Source organism: Mya arenaria, chromosome 5 (genome assembly GCF_026914265.1).
Source record: "Mya arenaria isolate MELC-2E11 chromosome 5, ASM2691426v1".
Lineage (NCBI taxonomy): Eukaryota > Metazoa > Mollusca > Bivalvia > Myida > Myidae > Mya > Mya arenaria.
Window position 1 is genome coordinate 25395556 of NC_069126.1, and position 16454 is coordinate 25412009.

The 16454-nt window shown below is 35.0% G+C and overlaps 2 protein-coding genes across 2 annotated transcripts; both read right to left on the reverse strand.

Annotated features, from left to right (window-relative positions):
- Positions 1-9708: 9708 nt before the first annotated feature.
- On the reverse strand, positions 9709-10831 carry LOC128235576 (putative uncharacterized protein DDB_G0285119). Its single transcript, XM_052950388.1, has 2 exons — positions 10524-10831; positions 9709-10198 (listed from the first exon to the last, which is right to left on the reverse strand). Exons 1-2 carry the CDS (start codon positions 10829-10831, stop codon positions 9709-9711), a joined length of 798 nt encoding a protein of 265 aa, XP_052806348.1.
- A 48-nt stretch (positions 10832-10879) lies between these two features.
- On the reverse strand, positions 10880-15583 carry LOC128235577 (pyrroline-5-carboxylate reductase 1-like). Its single transcript, XM_052950389.1, has 2 exons — positions 15532-15583; positions 10880-11796 (listed from the first exon to the last, which is right to left on the reverse strand). The coding sequence occupies exons 1-2, from the start codon at positions 15581-15583 to the stop codon at positions 10880-10882; spliced, it is 969 nt and encodes a 322-aa protein (XP_052806349.1).
- Positions 15584-16454: the final 871 nt, after the last annotated feature.

Genomic DNA, 16454 nt, shown 5'->3' on the forward strand with positions numbered 1-16454 from the left:
GCTGACCTAAAGATTTTAGTAAAAATTTCCCAAAACAATGGATAACCTTGCAGCTCTTAACATGTTGATTGTTGGTTTCATGCATATTTTTGTGTACAGAGCAAGAATACAATGAGATAGGACAAGGCTGGGTTTTTATAACCATCAGGCCAGGACATGATTGCAATGAGGGATGAAGAGAATGTGGTCAAAATGATTTTAGGTATCTGTGATGAGGTGGCCAAGTTACAAAATTGTTAAAATGGATTTTGAAGTATAATCTGGATGAAGTAGAACTGGTTACGAAATAGATTTAAGCTGACTACAGACAGGCTTGGAAAGCTTGGAAACTGTGTCTCCATAAGGTGAACCGGCCGTTTTACTTGATCTAGACTTGATGTTAATGGACAACAGATGGAGTGAAGATGACATCGATGTGTTGAGATCTGTTGATGAATTCACCAGGATTGTATTGCAGACATTGCCAAATTTACACATTCTACAACTTTTGAGGAAAAGGTTGGACATTTAAGGAACTTGTTTGATGTAACCTTGTGGCAGAAGCCTGGCATCGGTGTGGTTAGGTATTGACCTAATCACTTCAACAACCTTATCTATATATAACGCCTTTAAATTGCTGAGCAACATGTCCTTTTTTTAAAAATACAAAACTATGTAGACTTTCTTAATAAGTTACAAAGTTTTCCACATCGTCTTATATTATTTGGTTATTTTATTAATACGTTTAATAAAACTTTTTGACTGAATGCAATAATAAACTAACTTCACCGGTGTTTAAATGTCTGCCTAATGCCACTCATCTGATACACACTCTCGGCGTCAGACTTTGCAATAACAATGTGCCAGCCAAACAGATTGTATTCTAAATCATTTAGAGTATCTAAAGTAAAATCTTATTGGTTAAAAAGGGCTCATTGCTACACTCACTCCACCCACTCTTATTCATTAAGAATTTACTTCATGTCATTTAACTATTACACAAACCAAACTTTCTGAGAATCAAGCTTTTATTTCAGAAATTGATGTTGTCAAATGTGTACAGCACAACAATTTTTACTTATTTACATAAAATCCTTGTTTATATTAAATATTCTGTTTAAAAGCGGTCTTAAATTGCATATAAGTGCATCAATACCATTTTTATCTCTTTCTTAATATCAAAGATTGAAGTTATTATAGAAACTTGCTCCTTTCTTTGCATTAACAAGACAATAATCCTCAAATGCAAATCGAAATAGCCATGCTGGCTTAACATGCTTATTTTAACAAAAGGGAACTGTATGATGCATGTAGCTCTGTATTGCCTATATCAAGACATCTATAAAGCTGTAATCTTCTTAAAAATAAAGAAAATAACTGTATTAACTGAAAGAAGATTCTTTTTATACACATGAAAACAACTAAGACCATGGACAAAATGCAATGACCATGGACAAAATGCAATGACCATGGACAAAATGCAATGACAAAATGCTATGACCATGGACAAAATGCAATGACAAAATGCTATGACCATGGACAAAATGCTATGACCATGGACAAAATGCAATGACAAAATGCTATGACCATGGACAAAATACTATGGTCATGGACAAAATACTAATGTCATGGACAAAATTCTATGACCATGGACAAAATACAATAACCAAGGACAAAATGCTATGACAAAATGCTATGACCATGGACAAAATGCTATGACCATGGACTAAATGCAATGACCATGGACTAAATGCTATGACCATGGACTAAATGCTATGACCATGGACAAAATACTATGGTCATGGACAAAATGCAATGACCATGGACAAAATGCAATGGTCATGGACAAAATGCAATGACCATGGACAAAATACTATGGTCATGGACAAAATGCAATGACCATGGACAAAATGCAATGGTCATGGACAAAATGCTATGACCATGGACTAAATGCAATGACCATGGACTAAATGCTATGACCATGGACTAAATGCAATGACCATGGACAAAATGCAATGGTCATGGACAAAATGCAATGACCATGGACAAAATACTATGGTCATGGACAAAATGCAATGACCATGGACAAAATGCAATGGTCATGGACAAAATGCAATGACCATGGACAAAATGCAATGACCATGGACAAAATACTATGGTCATGGACAAAATGCAATGACCATGGACAAAATGCAATGGTCATGGACAAAATGCAATGACCATGGACAAAATACTATGGTCATGGACAAAATGCAATGACCATGGACAAAATGCAATGGTCATGGACAAAATGCAATGACCATGGACAAAATACTATGGTCATGGACAAAATGCAATGACCATGGACAAAATGCAATGGTCATGGACAAAATGCAATGACCATGGACAAAATACTATGGTCATGGACAAAATGCAATGACCATGGACAAAATGCAATGGTCATGGACAAAATGCAATGAAGCCATGGAAGTTTTATATAAGCGACTGAATGAGGTGTTGTCGCACCATGCGCCACTGAAAGAAAAACGAATAAAATTTGAAACACAACCAACCTGGTTTACTGACGAAATAAGGTTGGCTATAAAAGAAAGAAATCGATTGAAAAAACGTCAACATTGGTCGGAATATAGACTTTCAAGAAATAAAGTTACTTGATTAGTACGGCAAACCAAGAAAGATTATTACAATAAAGCTGTTAAAAACTGTAAAGATTCTAGGGTGTTATGGAAGAACCTCAGAGAGTTGAATGATAATCATAATGACACTACAAACAATAATAGTATAATATTACCACAATACCTTCATTCAACAGAATAAATGTTGTTGGCGATGCACAAATATTAGACGTGTTCAATAAGCATTTTACTGACATATCCGATTGTATCAGTAAATTAGTGTTCGATGAAACACATTTTTCAAAACTTGGTACTAAATTAAATAGTTTGCTAAAGGGTCAGTACTTTGATATATCTTACATCACCCCATTAGAGGTAAAAATGTATATTGATAAGCTTAATACGGCGAAAGCTACAGGATTAGATGGAATAGGGCCTAATATCCTAAAACAATGTGGTGATTGTATTGTTATACCACTAACGTCCATTATAAATAATAGCATACGGCTAGGAATATTCCCAGACTCATTTAAAGAGGCTAAGGTTTTGCCTATATATAAATCTTCTGGTAGCAATGATCCAAATAATTATAGACCAATTTCTATCCTTCCAACACTGTCAAAGGTGTTTGAACGGCACATGGCAGATCAAATCAAAACATTTTTAAAAAATACGAATATCATACATGAATTTCAATCTGGGTTTCGAGAAAATCATTCTTGTCACACAGCGTTGATAAGAATAATTGATGATTGGATTGATGGAATTGACAATGGAAACTATGTAGGTGCTCTCTTCCTTGATTTACGAAAGGCTTTTGATCTAGTAGATCACCAAATACTTTTACATAAATTGAAATTATACAATTTCAGTGATAATACCGTTCAACTGATAACTTCGTATTTGAAAGATAGACACCAAATTGTAAAGTTTGGGGGTTTCCAATCTTCACGAAGATGTATAAGGTCTGGAGTTCCTCAAGGATCCATTCTTGGACCTATTCTTTTTCTTATATATATTAATGACATTACCTTTGAAATAGAAAATTCCTTGATTGACTTATATGCTGATGATACTACACTATATGCAAAAAGTTCAAATACGCAGGAAATTGAACGTACGTTGCAAATAAATTTAGATATAATATCGGAGTGGTGCAAAATAAACAACATGGCAATACATCCATTGAAAACGAATTGCATGTTGCTGGGTTCAAATGCAAAGTTAAGAAATGCATGTGCACTCAAATTATTCGTAGACAATGTACTTATTGAAAATGTAACTTCGAAGAAATTGCTTGGAATTGTTATTGATTCATCATTGTCATGGAACCTGCAAGTTGACTTTGTCTGCAAGAAAGTAACTGCAAAGATAGTTCTTTTAAAAAGACTTAATTACTTTTTAACGGATCAAATGAGACATTTGTTTTATAAATCGTATATACTTCCTATGTTTGACTATTGTTGTAGTGTTTGGGGGAAAAGCAAGCAAACGCATACGAAACGAATAACCATGCTTCAAAAAAGAGCTGCTAAAATTATTCTCTTTAAGCCTATAAGAACGCCATCGCATGAATTATTTAAAAAATTAGAATGGCTTCAATTTGAATACCGTTGCAAATATCAAACGGCTGTTATGGTATATAAATCTATTAACAATCTTACACCGAGTTATATAAGAGACATTATAAAGTTATCAAACAATACAAGATATGGATTACGATCTTCTACGCGACAAGACATTGCCCACATTCGACATAAAACTCAATACAAGAAACACTCGTTTGCATGCTACAGCGGGACAGTTTGGAACTCTTTACCAGAACGAATACGTAAATCGAACACGGAAAATACATTTAAAGCCTGCTGCAAGAAGTTCTTTTTACATCATCAATTGCAAAAACCGTTGTAAGAATTGTACGCATAATTCCATGACTATTGTTTTTACATTATATATATCTCGATTAAGGTGTTAAATACATGTGTGACTGTCCTACTTACTCAGTTAATAAATTTTAATGATACGATTTGTTAACCTTTAGGTACAAATTGATGTATTGTTCGGCATTGATCTTATAATTAATGTATTATATTCATGTTTCTTTATGTTTTCGTATAACATTTTAATACGTACCCTTTTGAAATAACATAAATTTATGCTTGCGTTTTCATTCTAAGCATTTATGTGTGTGTGCATGTGTATGTTCTTTCAGAAGGCCACATTGTAAATAAGTCGTGTGTTATGTTTGTTTATAATATGATGCCTATGTCTTAATGTGTTACCTTCTTTAAATAAAGTTATTATTATTATTATGGACAAAATACTATGGTCATGGACTAAATGCTATGACCATGGACAAAATACTATGGTCATGGACAAAATGCAATGACCATGGACAAAATGCTATGACCATGGACAAAATGCTATGACCATGGACAAAATGCAATGACAAAATTCTATGACCATGGACAAAATACAATAACCAAGGACAAAATGCTATGACAAAATGCTATGACCATGGACAAAATGCTATGACCATGGACTAAATGCAATGACCATGGACTAAATGCTATGACCATGGACTAAATGCTATGACTAAATGCTATGACCATGGACAAAATACTATGGTCATGGACAAAATACTAATGTCATGGACAAAATTATATGACCATGGACAAAATACAATAACCAAGGACAAAATGCTATGACAAAATGCTATGACCATGGACAAAATGCTATGACCATGGACAAAATGCAATGACCATGGACTAAATGCTATGACCATGGACTAAATGCTATGACTAAATGCTATGACCATGGACTAAATGCTATGACTAAATGCAATGACCATGGACTAAATGCTATGACCATGGACTAAATGCTATGACCATGGACACAATTCTATGACCATGGACAAAATACTATAACCAAGGACAAAATGCTATGACAAAATGCTATGACCATGAACTAAATGCTATGACCATGGACTAAATGCTATGACCATGGACAAAATGCTATGACCATGGACTAAATGCTATGACCATGGACAAAATGCTATGACCATGGACTAAATGCTATGACCATGGACAAAATGCTATGACCATGGACTAAATGCTATGACCATGGACTAAATGCTATGACCATGGACAAAATACTATGACCATGGACAAAATGCTATGACCATGGACTAAATGCTATGACCATGGACTAAATGCTATGACCATGGACTAAATGCTATGACCATGGACTAAATGATATGACCATGGACAAAATGCTATGACCATGGACAAAATGCTATGACAAAATGCTAAGACCATGGACTAAATGCTATGACCATGGACAAAATGCTATTACCATGGACCAAATGCTAAGACCATGGACAAAATGCTATGATCATGGACAAAATGCTATGACCATGGACAAAATGCTATGACCATGGACTAAATGCTAAGACCATGGACAAAATGCTATGATCATGGACAAAATGACCATGGACAAAATGCAATGACCTTGGAAGGTATACTTTGACCCCTGCATGTTTACAAAAATTATTGCATATTCAGTATATATGTGACAAACACCGACACAGTAAGTTTTTGTGCAGCTTTGATGTATGTGAGCTGTAAGTCCATTTTGTGGATAACACTTGTTGCTCCTAGTTTCCACTGGAAAGTTTAGCTCCTGGATCAAAACAATGAATAAAATCGAAAAAAAACTAAATCTAAAAAGTCTTTTTAACAATTTCGTTGTAAAATTTAGCTAGAAATGGAATGCGGAGAAAGGCCTTTCAATATCATGTCTTCACTCAACAGTTTCATTTACCTTTTTAAAAAATATATGACTAAATCCAGTGTCTAGACCAAATTCAAATCCTGATCACGACTACATAGAAGTCACATTTTAGCTTTATGATGAAGGGGAAGCTATAACAAAATGATGCAAGTCTGGATTTCAAGACAAGCCTAAAAGAGTAGCTTCCCTTTCCAATTAAAGCAATCAACCATTCCATTGTTTCATTCATGTATTAGTTCATGTATCTAATGCTCATACAAAATTAATTATGATATCATGTTATCTGATAATAAATAGCAACAAAATGTTGCTGTTTCACATTGTGACATCAGCATTTGAAAGTACATGTAATTATTTAGAAGAAGATAGACAATAAAAAATTCAATTAACCAAAAAAAAATATTAAAGTTTTTCCGGAAATTGTACCCTTCATTTGATTTAAAGTCTTCAGACAACATTTGTCAAGCTAAACATAGATTGAAGAAGGGCTTTCATCTAGATCTTGATTATTTTGTTCCGTTTATTAGTCTGAATTTGCGTTTTAATTATTAGCTTCAAGTCTAGACTGTTTAATCAAATAATTATATATAGAAGTTTGTATTGTATCAAATCTGAGATTTGTTGATGTACTTGCTGTACTGACCTTACTGAACTGAGTTCAAATCCACATAAACAAATTGTTTCTTTGATAAAAATATTCACCGAGACATTTAGCTCTTTTTATAAATATAAATCCAATGATCCTTTGTACATTATTAATTTCACTATTATATCCTGCTTGTAAAAAATATCACCTTTATGTACTTTGGCATTGAAAATAACATGTTTTTGGTTGAGCAATACACCATTTATTCTTAATTTTTACTAGAGCTATCACTGGATGTGATTGATACACCTACAACACCACCTTCTTGTAATAAGAAGTATGACGAGTGATGAATTCTCTCTTGAATCCCGATGTCGATGTCGATGAAAAGGCATCAATTAGGTAAATGGTCATGTTTCTTTTCTACAGCGCTTCTCTTCATCACAGTAAGTTTGTGTATGAAGCTGAAGTCAATTCATCAAAAACATATGGAGTTATGAAGAGAAGTAAAAAATTAAGTATACAAATAATTAAAGGGCAATAACTCTAAAAATACCATACAATTTTTTTTGTTTCTTATGCATATCACTTCGCCTCTACACAAACAGTTTGTGTATGAAGTTTGAAGTCATAAAAAAAAACCATACCATACACAAAATATGTTTCTTTTGCACTTATCCTCAACTGAGTCAATGCCCATATGAAGCTTGAAGTAAATAACTCAAAAACCTTTGGAGCGTTAGAAAAGTACACCACATATCCCAAGATGGATGGAGACAGACGGACATACGGACGGACGGACGGACAAGTGTTGGGGGTATAAATATGATTCCATTATTTATTTAAGAGAAATGAGCTTACTATAACACTTTTACCATAGCTGACTAAAATAGTTCATGGAATACTAGGTGGATAGTTGCAAAAGTGGCCGAGTCCAACAGGCATGTAAAATTTATGATTCCAGGCCTTTTAATATAAAATACAGCAATTTTATATACATGTTCAAATCTTAAATATAACATGCAACCCCAAATAAAATACCAGGACAAGTCATTAAATATTTCAGCCCAATGCTTAGTCTTATCTCACACAAATAGGCAATCAATGGCTAAAGACTGAACTCTGGTAAAAAGCCTCCCCAGATGACCAGGATTGCCAGACATAGAATATAAAGCAGTACATAACGAACGAAGAAAGCAAATTCTTTGTCTTGCGGACAAAAATGGAAAATGAATGTCTGGACGCTGGAAGTTATTTAGAGGATATTTTTCCTCCTGAGACAGATCAAATTGGATGTCTCCTCGCAATCTATTCTTGAGAAATTGACCAAACACCTACGTTAATCGGACACTCAGACAATTTATGGAATAATTTTGGACCTCGCGAAAATCGATGGTTCTTTTTTGTTTTGCAACAAAGATTGTCTACCATAATAATTGGTTTTAAAAGTCCATCAAGTGTACTTGCATTTTATGCAAAGTTCCTTGTGTCAAGTTTTTGCAAGGCTGCTAATTTTTGTAATACAAAAGTACATGTTGTCGTAGCCAAATAACATCCCCAACTTATTTTGTCATGAAAATATGGTTACACTCCAGCAGTTTCGGCTTATATCATATTGTTGCAATGAAAGTTCACATTATTGCCAAAGGATTGGTGCTTAAGATTTGATGAGAGGTCTGATGGCCTGGAACATATTGCAAATGGTTATTGCAATTGGTAAATACACGTGATTATTGCAATTGGTTGCTGTTGGTTATTGCAACTGGTTGCTGTTGGTTATTGCAATTGGTTGTTGTTGGTTATTGCAATTGGTTGTTGTTGGTTATTGCAATTGGTTGCTGTTGGTTATTGCAATTGGTTGCTGTTTGTTATTGCAATTGGTTGCTGTGGGTTATTTCAATTGGTTGCTGTTGGTAATTGCAATCGGTTACTGTTAGTTATTGCAATTGATTATTGCAATTGGTTGCTGTTGGTTATTGCAATTGGTTGCTGTTGGTTATTGCAATTGGTTGCTGTTGGTTATTGTAATTGGTTATTGCAATTGGTTGTTGCAATTGGTTGATGCACTTGATTATTGCACTTGATTGTTGTTGGTTGTTTAACTTGGTTGCTGTTGTTTGTTTCACTTGGTTGGTGTTGGTTGTTTTACTTTGTTCCTGTTGATTGTTTCACTTGGTTGGTGTTGGTTGTTTCACTTGGTTGCTGTTGGTTGTTTTACATTGTTGCTGTTGGTTGTTTCACTTGGTTGTTGTTGGTTGTTGCACTTGTTTGTTGTTGGTTGTTGCACTTGTTTGTTGTTGGTTGTTGCACTTGGTTGATGCACTTGGTTGTTGCAGGTTGTTGCAATTGGTTGATGCACTTGATTATTGAACTTGGTTGTTGTCGGTTGTTTCATTTGGTTGTTGTTGGTTGTTTCACTTGGTTGATGCACTTGATTATTGCAATTGGTTGTTGTTGGTTGTTTCACTTGGTTGTTGTTGGTTGTTCCACTTGGTTGTTTTTGGATGTTGCACTTGGTTGTTGTTATACTTGGTTGTTTTGGTTAGATGTTGTACTTGGTTGCTGTGGTTGGATGATGTACTTGGTTGGTTGTTGTATTTCGTTGTTATGGTTGGATGTTGCACTTGGATGTTGCACTCGATTGATGTGGTTGGATGTTACACTTGGTTGGATGTGTTGCACTTGAATGTTGTTTGATGTATTTACTTGGTTGGTTGTTGTACTTGGTTGTTGTGGTTAGATGTTGTACTTGGTTGGTTTTTGTACTTGTTTGTTGTACTTGGTTGGTTTTTGTTCTTGGTTGTTGTTGTTGGATGTTGCATTTGGTTGGTTGTTGTATTTGGTTGTTGTGGATGATTGTTGCACTTGGTTGATGTGGTTTGATGTTGTACTTGGATAGTTGTTGCACTTGGTTGATGTGGTTGGATGTTGCACTTGGTTTTTTGTTGCACTTGGTTGTTGTGGTTGGATATTGCACTTGCTTGATTTTGTTTGATGTTGTTCTTGGTTGGTTGTTACACTTGGATGTTTCAATTGGTTGGATGTTGCACTTGGCTGTTGCACTAGGTTGTTATTGCACTTGGTAGCTGGTTGGTTGTTGCACTTGGTTGTTGCACATGGTTGGTTGTTGTTGGCTGTTTCACTTTGTTGATGCACTTTGTTTTTTACACTTGGTTTCTGTTGGTTGCTGTACTTTGTGATGCCTGTGGTTGGCTGTTGCACTTGGCTTCAATGTTGGTTGTTGAACTTGGTGGTTGTTGCACTTGGTTTGATGTTGTACTTGGTTGGTTGTTGAACTTGGTTGTTTCAATTGGTTGGATGTTGAACTTGTTTGGATGTTGCACTTGGCTATTGCACTTGGTTGTTGTTGCACTTGTTTGCTGGTTGGTTGTTGCACTTGGTTGTTGCACATGGTTGGTTGTTGGCTGTTTCACTTTGTTGATGCATTTATTTTCACACTTGGTTTCTGTTGGTTCTTGCACTTGGTTGGCTGTTGCACTTGGCTTCAATGTTGGTTGTTGAACTTGGTTGGTTGTTTTTGGTTGTTGTACTTGGTTGCTGCACTTGGTTGTTTCACTTGGTTGGGAGTTGTTGGTTGTTGCACTTGGTTGTTGTCAGCTGTTGCACTTCGTTGGTTGTTGTTGTTGAACTTGGTTGTTGTTGGTTGTTGAACTTGGTTCATTGTTGCTTTTGGTTGGTTGTTGCCGGCTGTTGCACTTCGTTGGTTGTTGCTGTTGTACTTGGTTGTTGTTGGTTGTTGAACTTGGTTGGTTGTTGCACTTGGTTGGTTGTTGTCAATTGTTGCACTTGGTTGAATGTTTTTGGTTGTTGTACTTGGTTGCTGCACTTGGTTGGGCATTGTACTTGGTGGGTTGTTGGTTGTTGTACTTGGTTGTTGAGGTTGTTATCAGCTGTTGCACTTGGTTGCTGTTAGTTGTTGCACATTGTTTTTGTCGGCTGTTGCACTTGGTTGGTTATTGTTTTGGTTATTGTACCTGGTTGCTGCACTTGGTTGTTGCACTTGGTTGGTTGTTGCACTTGGTTTTTTGTCCGCTGTTGTACTTGGTTGTTGTTGTTGGTTGTTGCACTTGGTTGGTTGTTGTTTTTGGTTGTTGTACTTGGTTGTTGTTGGTTGTTGTACTTTGTTGTTGTACTTGGTTGCTGCACTTGGTTGATGCCCTTGGTTGTTGCAAAATGTTGGTTGTCGTTGGCTGTTGCACTTGGTTAGTTGTTGTACTTGGTTGATGCCTGTGGTTGTTGCAATTGGTTGTTGGCTGTTGGACTTGGATGGTTGTTTCACTTGATTAATGCCCTTGGTTGTTGGCTGTTGCACTTGTTTGGTTGTTGCATTTGGTTGCTGTACTTGGTTGTTGCAATTGGTTCTTTCACTTGGTTGTTGGCTGTTGCACTTGGTTGGTTGTTGCAAGTAGGTGCTTGACATGGTTGATGCCTTTGGTTGTTTCAATTGGTTGTTGCACTTGGTTGGTTGTTGCATCTGGTTGGTTGTTGCACTTGGTTGTTGCTCTTGGTTGATTGTTGCACTTGGTTGTTGCTCTTGGTTGATAATTGGTTGTTGCACTTGGTTGATTGTTGGTTGTTGCACTTGGTTGTTGCTCTTGGTTGATTGTTGCACTTGGCTGTTGCTCTTGGTTGATTGTTGCTCTTTGTTGATTGTTGCTCTTGGTTGATTGTTGCTCTTGGTTGATTGTTGCTCTTGGTTGATTATTGCACTTGGTTGTTGCTCTTGGTTGATTGTTGCTCTTGGTTGATTGTTGCTCTTGGTTGATTGTTGCACTTGGTTGATTGTTGCACTTGGTTGTTGCTCTTGGTTGATTGTTGGACTTAGTTGTTGCTCTCGGTTGATTCATCTTATTGACTGTGACCTTGGCAAAGGATCATTTATAATTCAAAGGTTAATTTAGCGTTTAAGATGTGAACAGCGTTTTGCCCAACCAATACTTCCAAAGCCATAATAGTATGCTAAGGGCATTAAAGGTACCATGTTACCAGGTAAGAGTTGATTGTTTTCAGTATATGTCTTTCCAGGAAACATGAGTTATGATAACCAGATCAACCATATTTCGGAATAGAGAAACGACAAAAAACAAAACATGAAAAACATCTTTATTATGATAAAAATATGTCATTTGTGAGACATCATTGACAACATTTTATGTATAATAAAATAATGACTATTATCATTACAGTTATTTTCATTTAACACACAAAATGTAAGCTTACTTTTAAAGCTAATAAATGTTTTAACAAAATTGTAACAATACTTATTTGTCAAGAAATAGTGTATCTTTTGTACAGTAATCATCTTATGCTTCAAGAAATTAAAACCAATTATCTAGGCTGGTATGATGTCAAAAATAGATGGCATCTGCCTGATACCTATTGTTGCTAGTCCCAATGATATTTGGATCGCTGATGATTTAAAATATGTCAAATGTATTGGCGATGTGAAAGATGGTAGACAGCCGTTAACCGTAGTTACATTTCGTTATGATGATGATAAGTATAGGATTTACAAAGGCAGAGATGAATTACGTAAGCATAATGTACGCGTTGGTGATGATTTAACAGTAAAACAACGCCATCAGTTGAAAACTCTCAAGTCTAAAGGCAAGGTTGGATATTTCTTTCGTGGTGAATTGAGAACTATGGATAGTAAAACGGACCATGCTGGCAAAACAGAACGTGCAGTTAAACAAGCAAGAAGAATGCTAGATCAACCGGCCCAATCAACGACTGGAGATTATGCCTCGGACAATACTAATGTTGAAATGGGCGAAGCTGAAAGTATAACGGACACACATATGCCACCTATTATATAAGACGGCGGCCAAGGCCAGGGCAATAGTTATTCGGATTTGAAAATAATATCCTGGAACATTGATGGTCTTAAAAGCAAGTGTTATGATGAAGATTTTATCAGTTACTTTAAAAACTTCGATATAGTATGTTTTATTGAAACGTGGATAGAAAGCGAATCTGAAATTCCAGTATTTGGAAGTGGTTTTAAATCATATTTTTGTCCAGCAATACGAAATAGTAAACGTGGCCGCGCAATGGCAGGTATAATTATATATTACAGAAATGAATATCAACGTTATATCTCGAGAATATATGAAGAATGTGACTTTGCCATATTTCTTAAAGTTGACAAGACATCTGTAAGGCTGCTTGAAGATCTTATCATTTGCTTTGCATATATACCACCTATTAATTCTCCATTTTATGAAGGTAAAGATAACTCTGGTGTTGACCTACTAGAGAGCACGTTACGTGAATATGATATTCAGACTAGTGAAAGCTTCTTACTTATGGGAGATCTTAATGCGCGTACTGGGGATCGAATGGACTATTTTACTTTTGATAGGAATTTACCAGAATTGCAAACAGTAGAGGATTTATTAGACGATTCACATATGTCCCCACGTGTATCAAATGATAAACATGTTAATAACTTTGGTGTAAAGCTTATTGACTTTTGTAAAGTGAATACACTCAGAATAGCAAATGGTAGACTATTTAAGGATCAGAATGTCGGAGATTTTACATTCGTTAATCATAATGGTTGCAGTGTTATAGACTATTTGCTGTATACGGATAATATAGTTAAATCTATAAATGACTTCGGGATTGAAACTCGTTCTGAATCCAGTCATTTACCTATTCGAGTACATCTTAAATGTTATACATGTAACTCAGATCATCATACAACCGCCACTTCAAATATAAAACAGAAATATGTATTCAATCAGAAGAATTGTAATGCGTTTGAAGAGAAACTGTCATATGTATTTACTGATGAACTTTATAATGAAATTGACTCTTTGCTTGAAAGCCAGTTAACTGATATAGATACGCTAGTGTCTACTGTAACTGATTTGATAAAGGAATGCAGTCAGACTTGTTTAAAGACATTTAAAAGTACACAACAGAAAAGTAGTAATTGGTTTAATAATACATGTAAAACATTAAAGTATAAGACGCAGCGGGCACTGAGAATGTTTCGTCGTGATAGAACAAATGTCAACTTATCAGCCTATTTAATAGCGAAAAACGAGTATAGGGAATATTGTAAAACTGAAAAGGACAATTTTAATAGTAATGTACTGATAAATCTTGAAAATAGCTGCTCTGATGGTCAGACATTTTGGCAAAAATTTAAACGTCTTGTTAATAAACAATCCAGAAGAGAAAATATATCTATCGATCAATGGAAAGATCATTTTGAAGGTCTCTTTCAGAGTTTGACTCTCGAAGATAGTGAATTACCATATCCAGATGATGTATATACAGGTGAATTAACGGATGCACTTTTTAATGACTCTATCACGGACGATGAAATTATAGCCGTTATTAAAGATATGAAAAAGGGTAAAAGTGGAGGTAGCGATGAATTAGTACCAGAATGTTTTATATATAGCCTGAATTACTTACTGCCTGTTTTGCGAAAATTATTCAATCGAATATTTTCTACTGGAACATACCCAAGTCAATGGCGTGAGACAATTATTATTCCATTATACAAAAAAGGTGATCCTGATGTAACTGACAATTATCGAGGCATCTCATTGTTGAATGTTATGGGCAAAATATACACTGGCATTATAAATAGGCGCCTTACATTTTTCATTAATATATTTAATAGGCTAAGTGAAAATCAATCAGGTTTCAGAGAAGGATACCGGACTGTCGACAATGCATTTATATTGCATTCTCTTGTTAATAAACAATTATCTACACTTGGTAAAAAGTTATACGTGGCCTATGTGGACTTCCAAAAAGCATTTGATGTTGTAAACAGAGTCAAGTTATTTAATGTCATGTCGACCAACGGTATACATGGAAAACTTTATTCCTCATTTCGAGCTATGTATTTGTCAGTGAAAGGGAGGGTTCGCGCAAATCATGGAACATTGTCTGAAAGTTTTAACTGCCCTCTTGGTTTGAGGCAAGGATGTATAGCGTCACCTGTTTTATTCATTCTCTTCATAAATGAATTTATCAAGCTTATTGAACCTCCGGCATTTAATGGTATACAGCTATTTCCAGACACTACCCAGATAAACTCTGTGTTCTTTGCAGATGACTTGGCTTTGCTTGCTGACACTCCGTGTGGTCTACAAAGCCTTTTAAATGCACTAAGTGAATTTTGTTATCAGTTTGGTTTAAATGTCAATATTAAGAAAACTAAAATTATGGTTTTTAAGAATGGAGGTACCTTGTCTAAATTTGAGAAGTGGAACTATAGAGGGACGTTATTAGATGTTGTAAATGATTTTACATATGTCGGGGTACTACTTACAAGACAATTATCTTTAAATAGGATGGCGTCAGATCAAGCTTTAAAATCAAAACGAGTTTTGCTAACTGTTTTATCTAGACTATATGACTATGGACAAATGAATAAATCTACATTTTTCAAAATATTTGATACTAAAGTTGTCCCAATCTTGTTATATGGTGCAGAAATTTGGGGTGCAGAAAGGATGGTACCAACAGAACAAGTACAACTATATGCCTGCAAACGTTATATGTGCATACCAAAACATACGATGAACTTTCCGGTGCTTGGTGATTGTGGACGTTTTCCCATGTTTATTATCGCTATAAAGCGTGTTTTGAAATATTGGATGAGAATAATTAAACTTCCTAATTATAGATTTGTTAGGAAAGCATATGATTTATTATATTTGCAAGACCAAATTGGCAACAGAAATTGGGTAACCAATGTAAGGAACATTTTATGTCAAAATGGTTATAACTATGTGTGGTTAGAGCAAAATGTGAACAATGAAAAACTGTTTATATCACGTATTATACAAACATTGAAAGACCAGTACTTGCAGGAATGGCGTTCTGCAGTTATTGACAGTCCTAAGTTAACTTATTACTCTTTGTTCAAAGATAATTTGTGTCATGAAAATTATTTAGACATTGTAAAAATAAGAAAATTTAGAAATGCGATGGCATGTTTCCGTTGTTCTTCTCATGACTTAGAAATCGAAAGGGGTAGATATATAAGCACCCCAAGGGACAGACGCATATGCAAACTCTGCAATATAGAACCAGAAACTGAGTACCATTTTATGTTTAAGTGCCAACACTACAATGATTTAAGGTTGAAATACCTGCCTAGTAAATATTATACTGATCCCACTGTTAACAAATTTACTGTACTGATGTCTTCAAGAAATGAACAAATTGTATTAAATGTATCTATGTTCATATTTTATGCTATGAAATATAGGAAGTTGTATTTAACAGATAATAATTAAATGCATAATGTTATATATGTGCCTTTATGTATACTTTTGTTGTGTATTAGAAAAAATGTTTTCTTAACAGTTGGAAATATACATGGTATATCACGAGCATTACAGTAGTAGTACTCTATATGTTGAAGCATTTTAGTCATGTATTTAGTTTCCCTCATTTCATGTATTATTAATGGCATTATTTTAGAT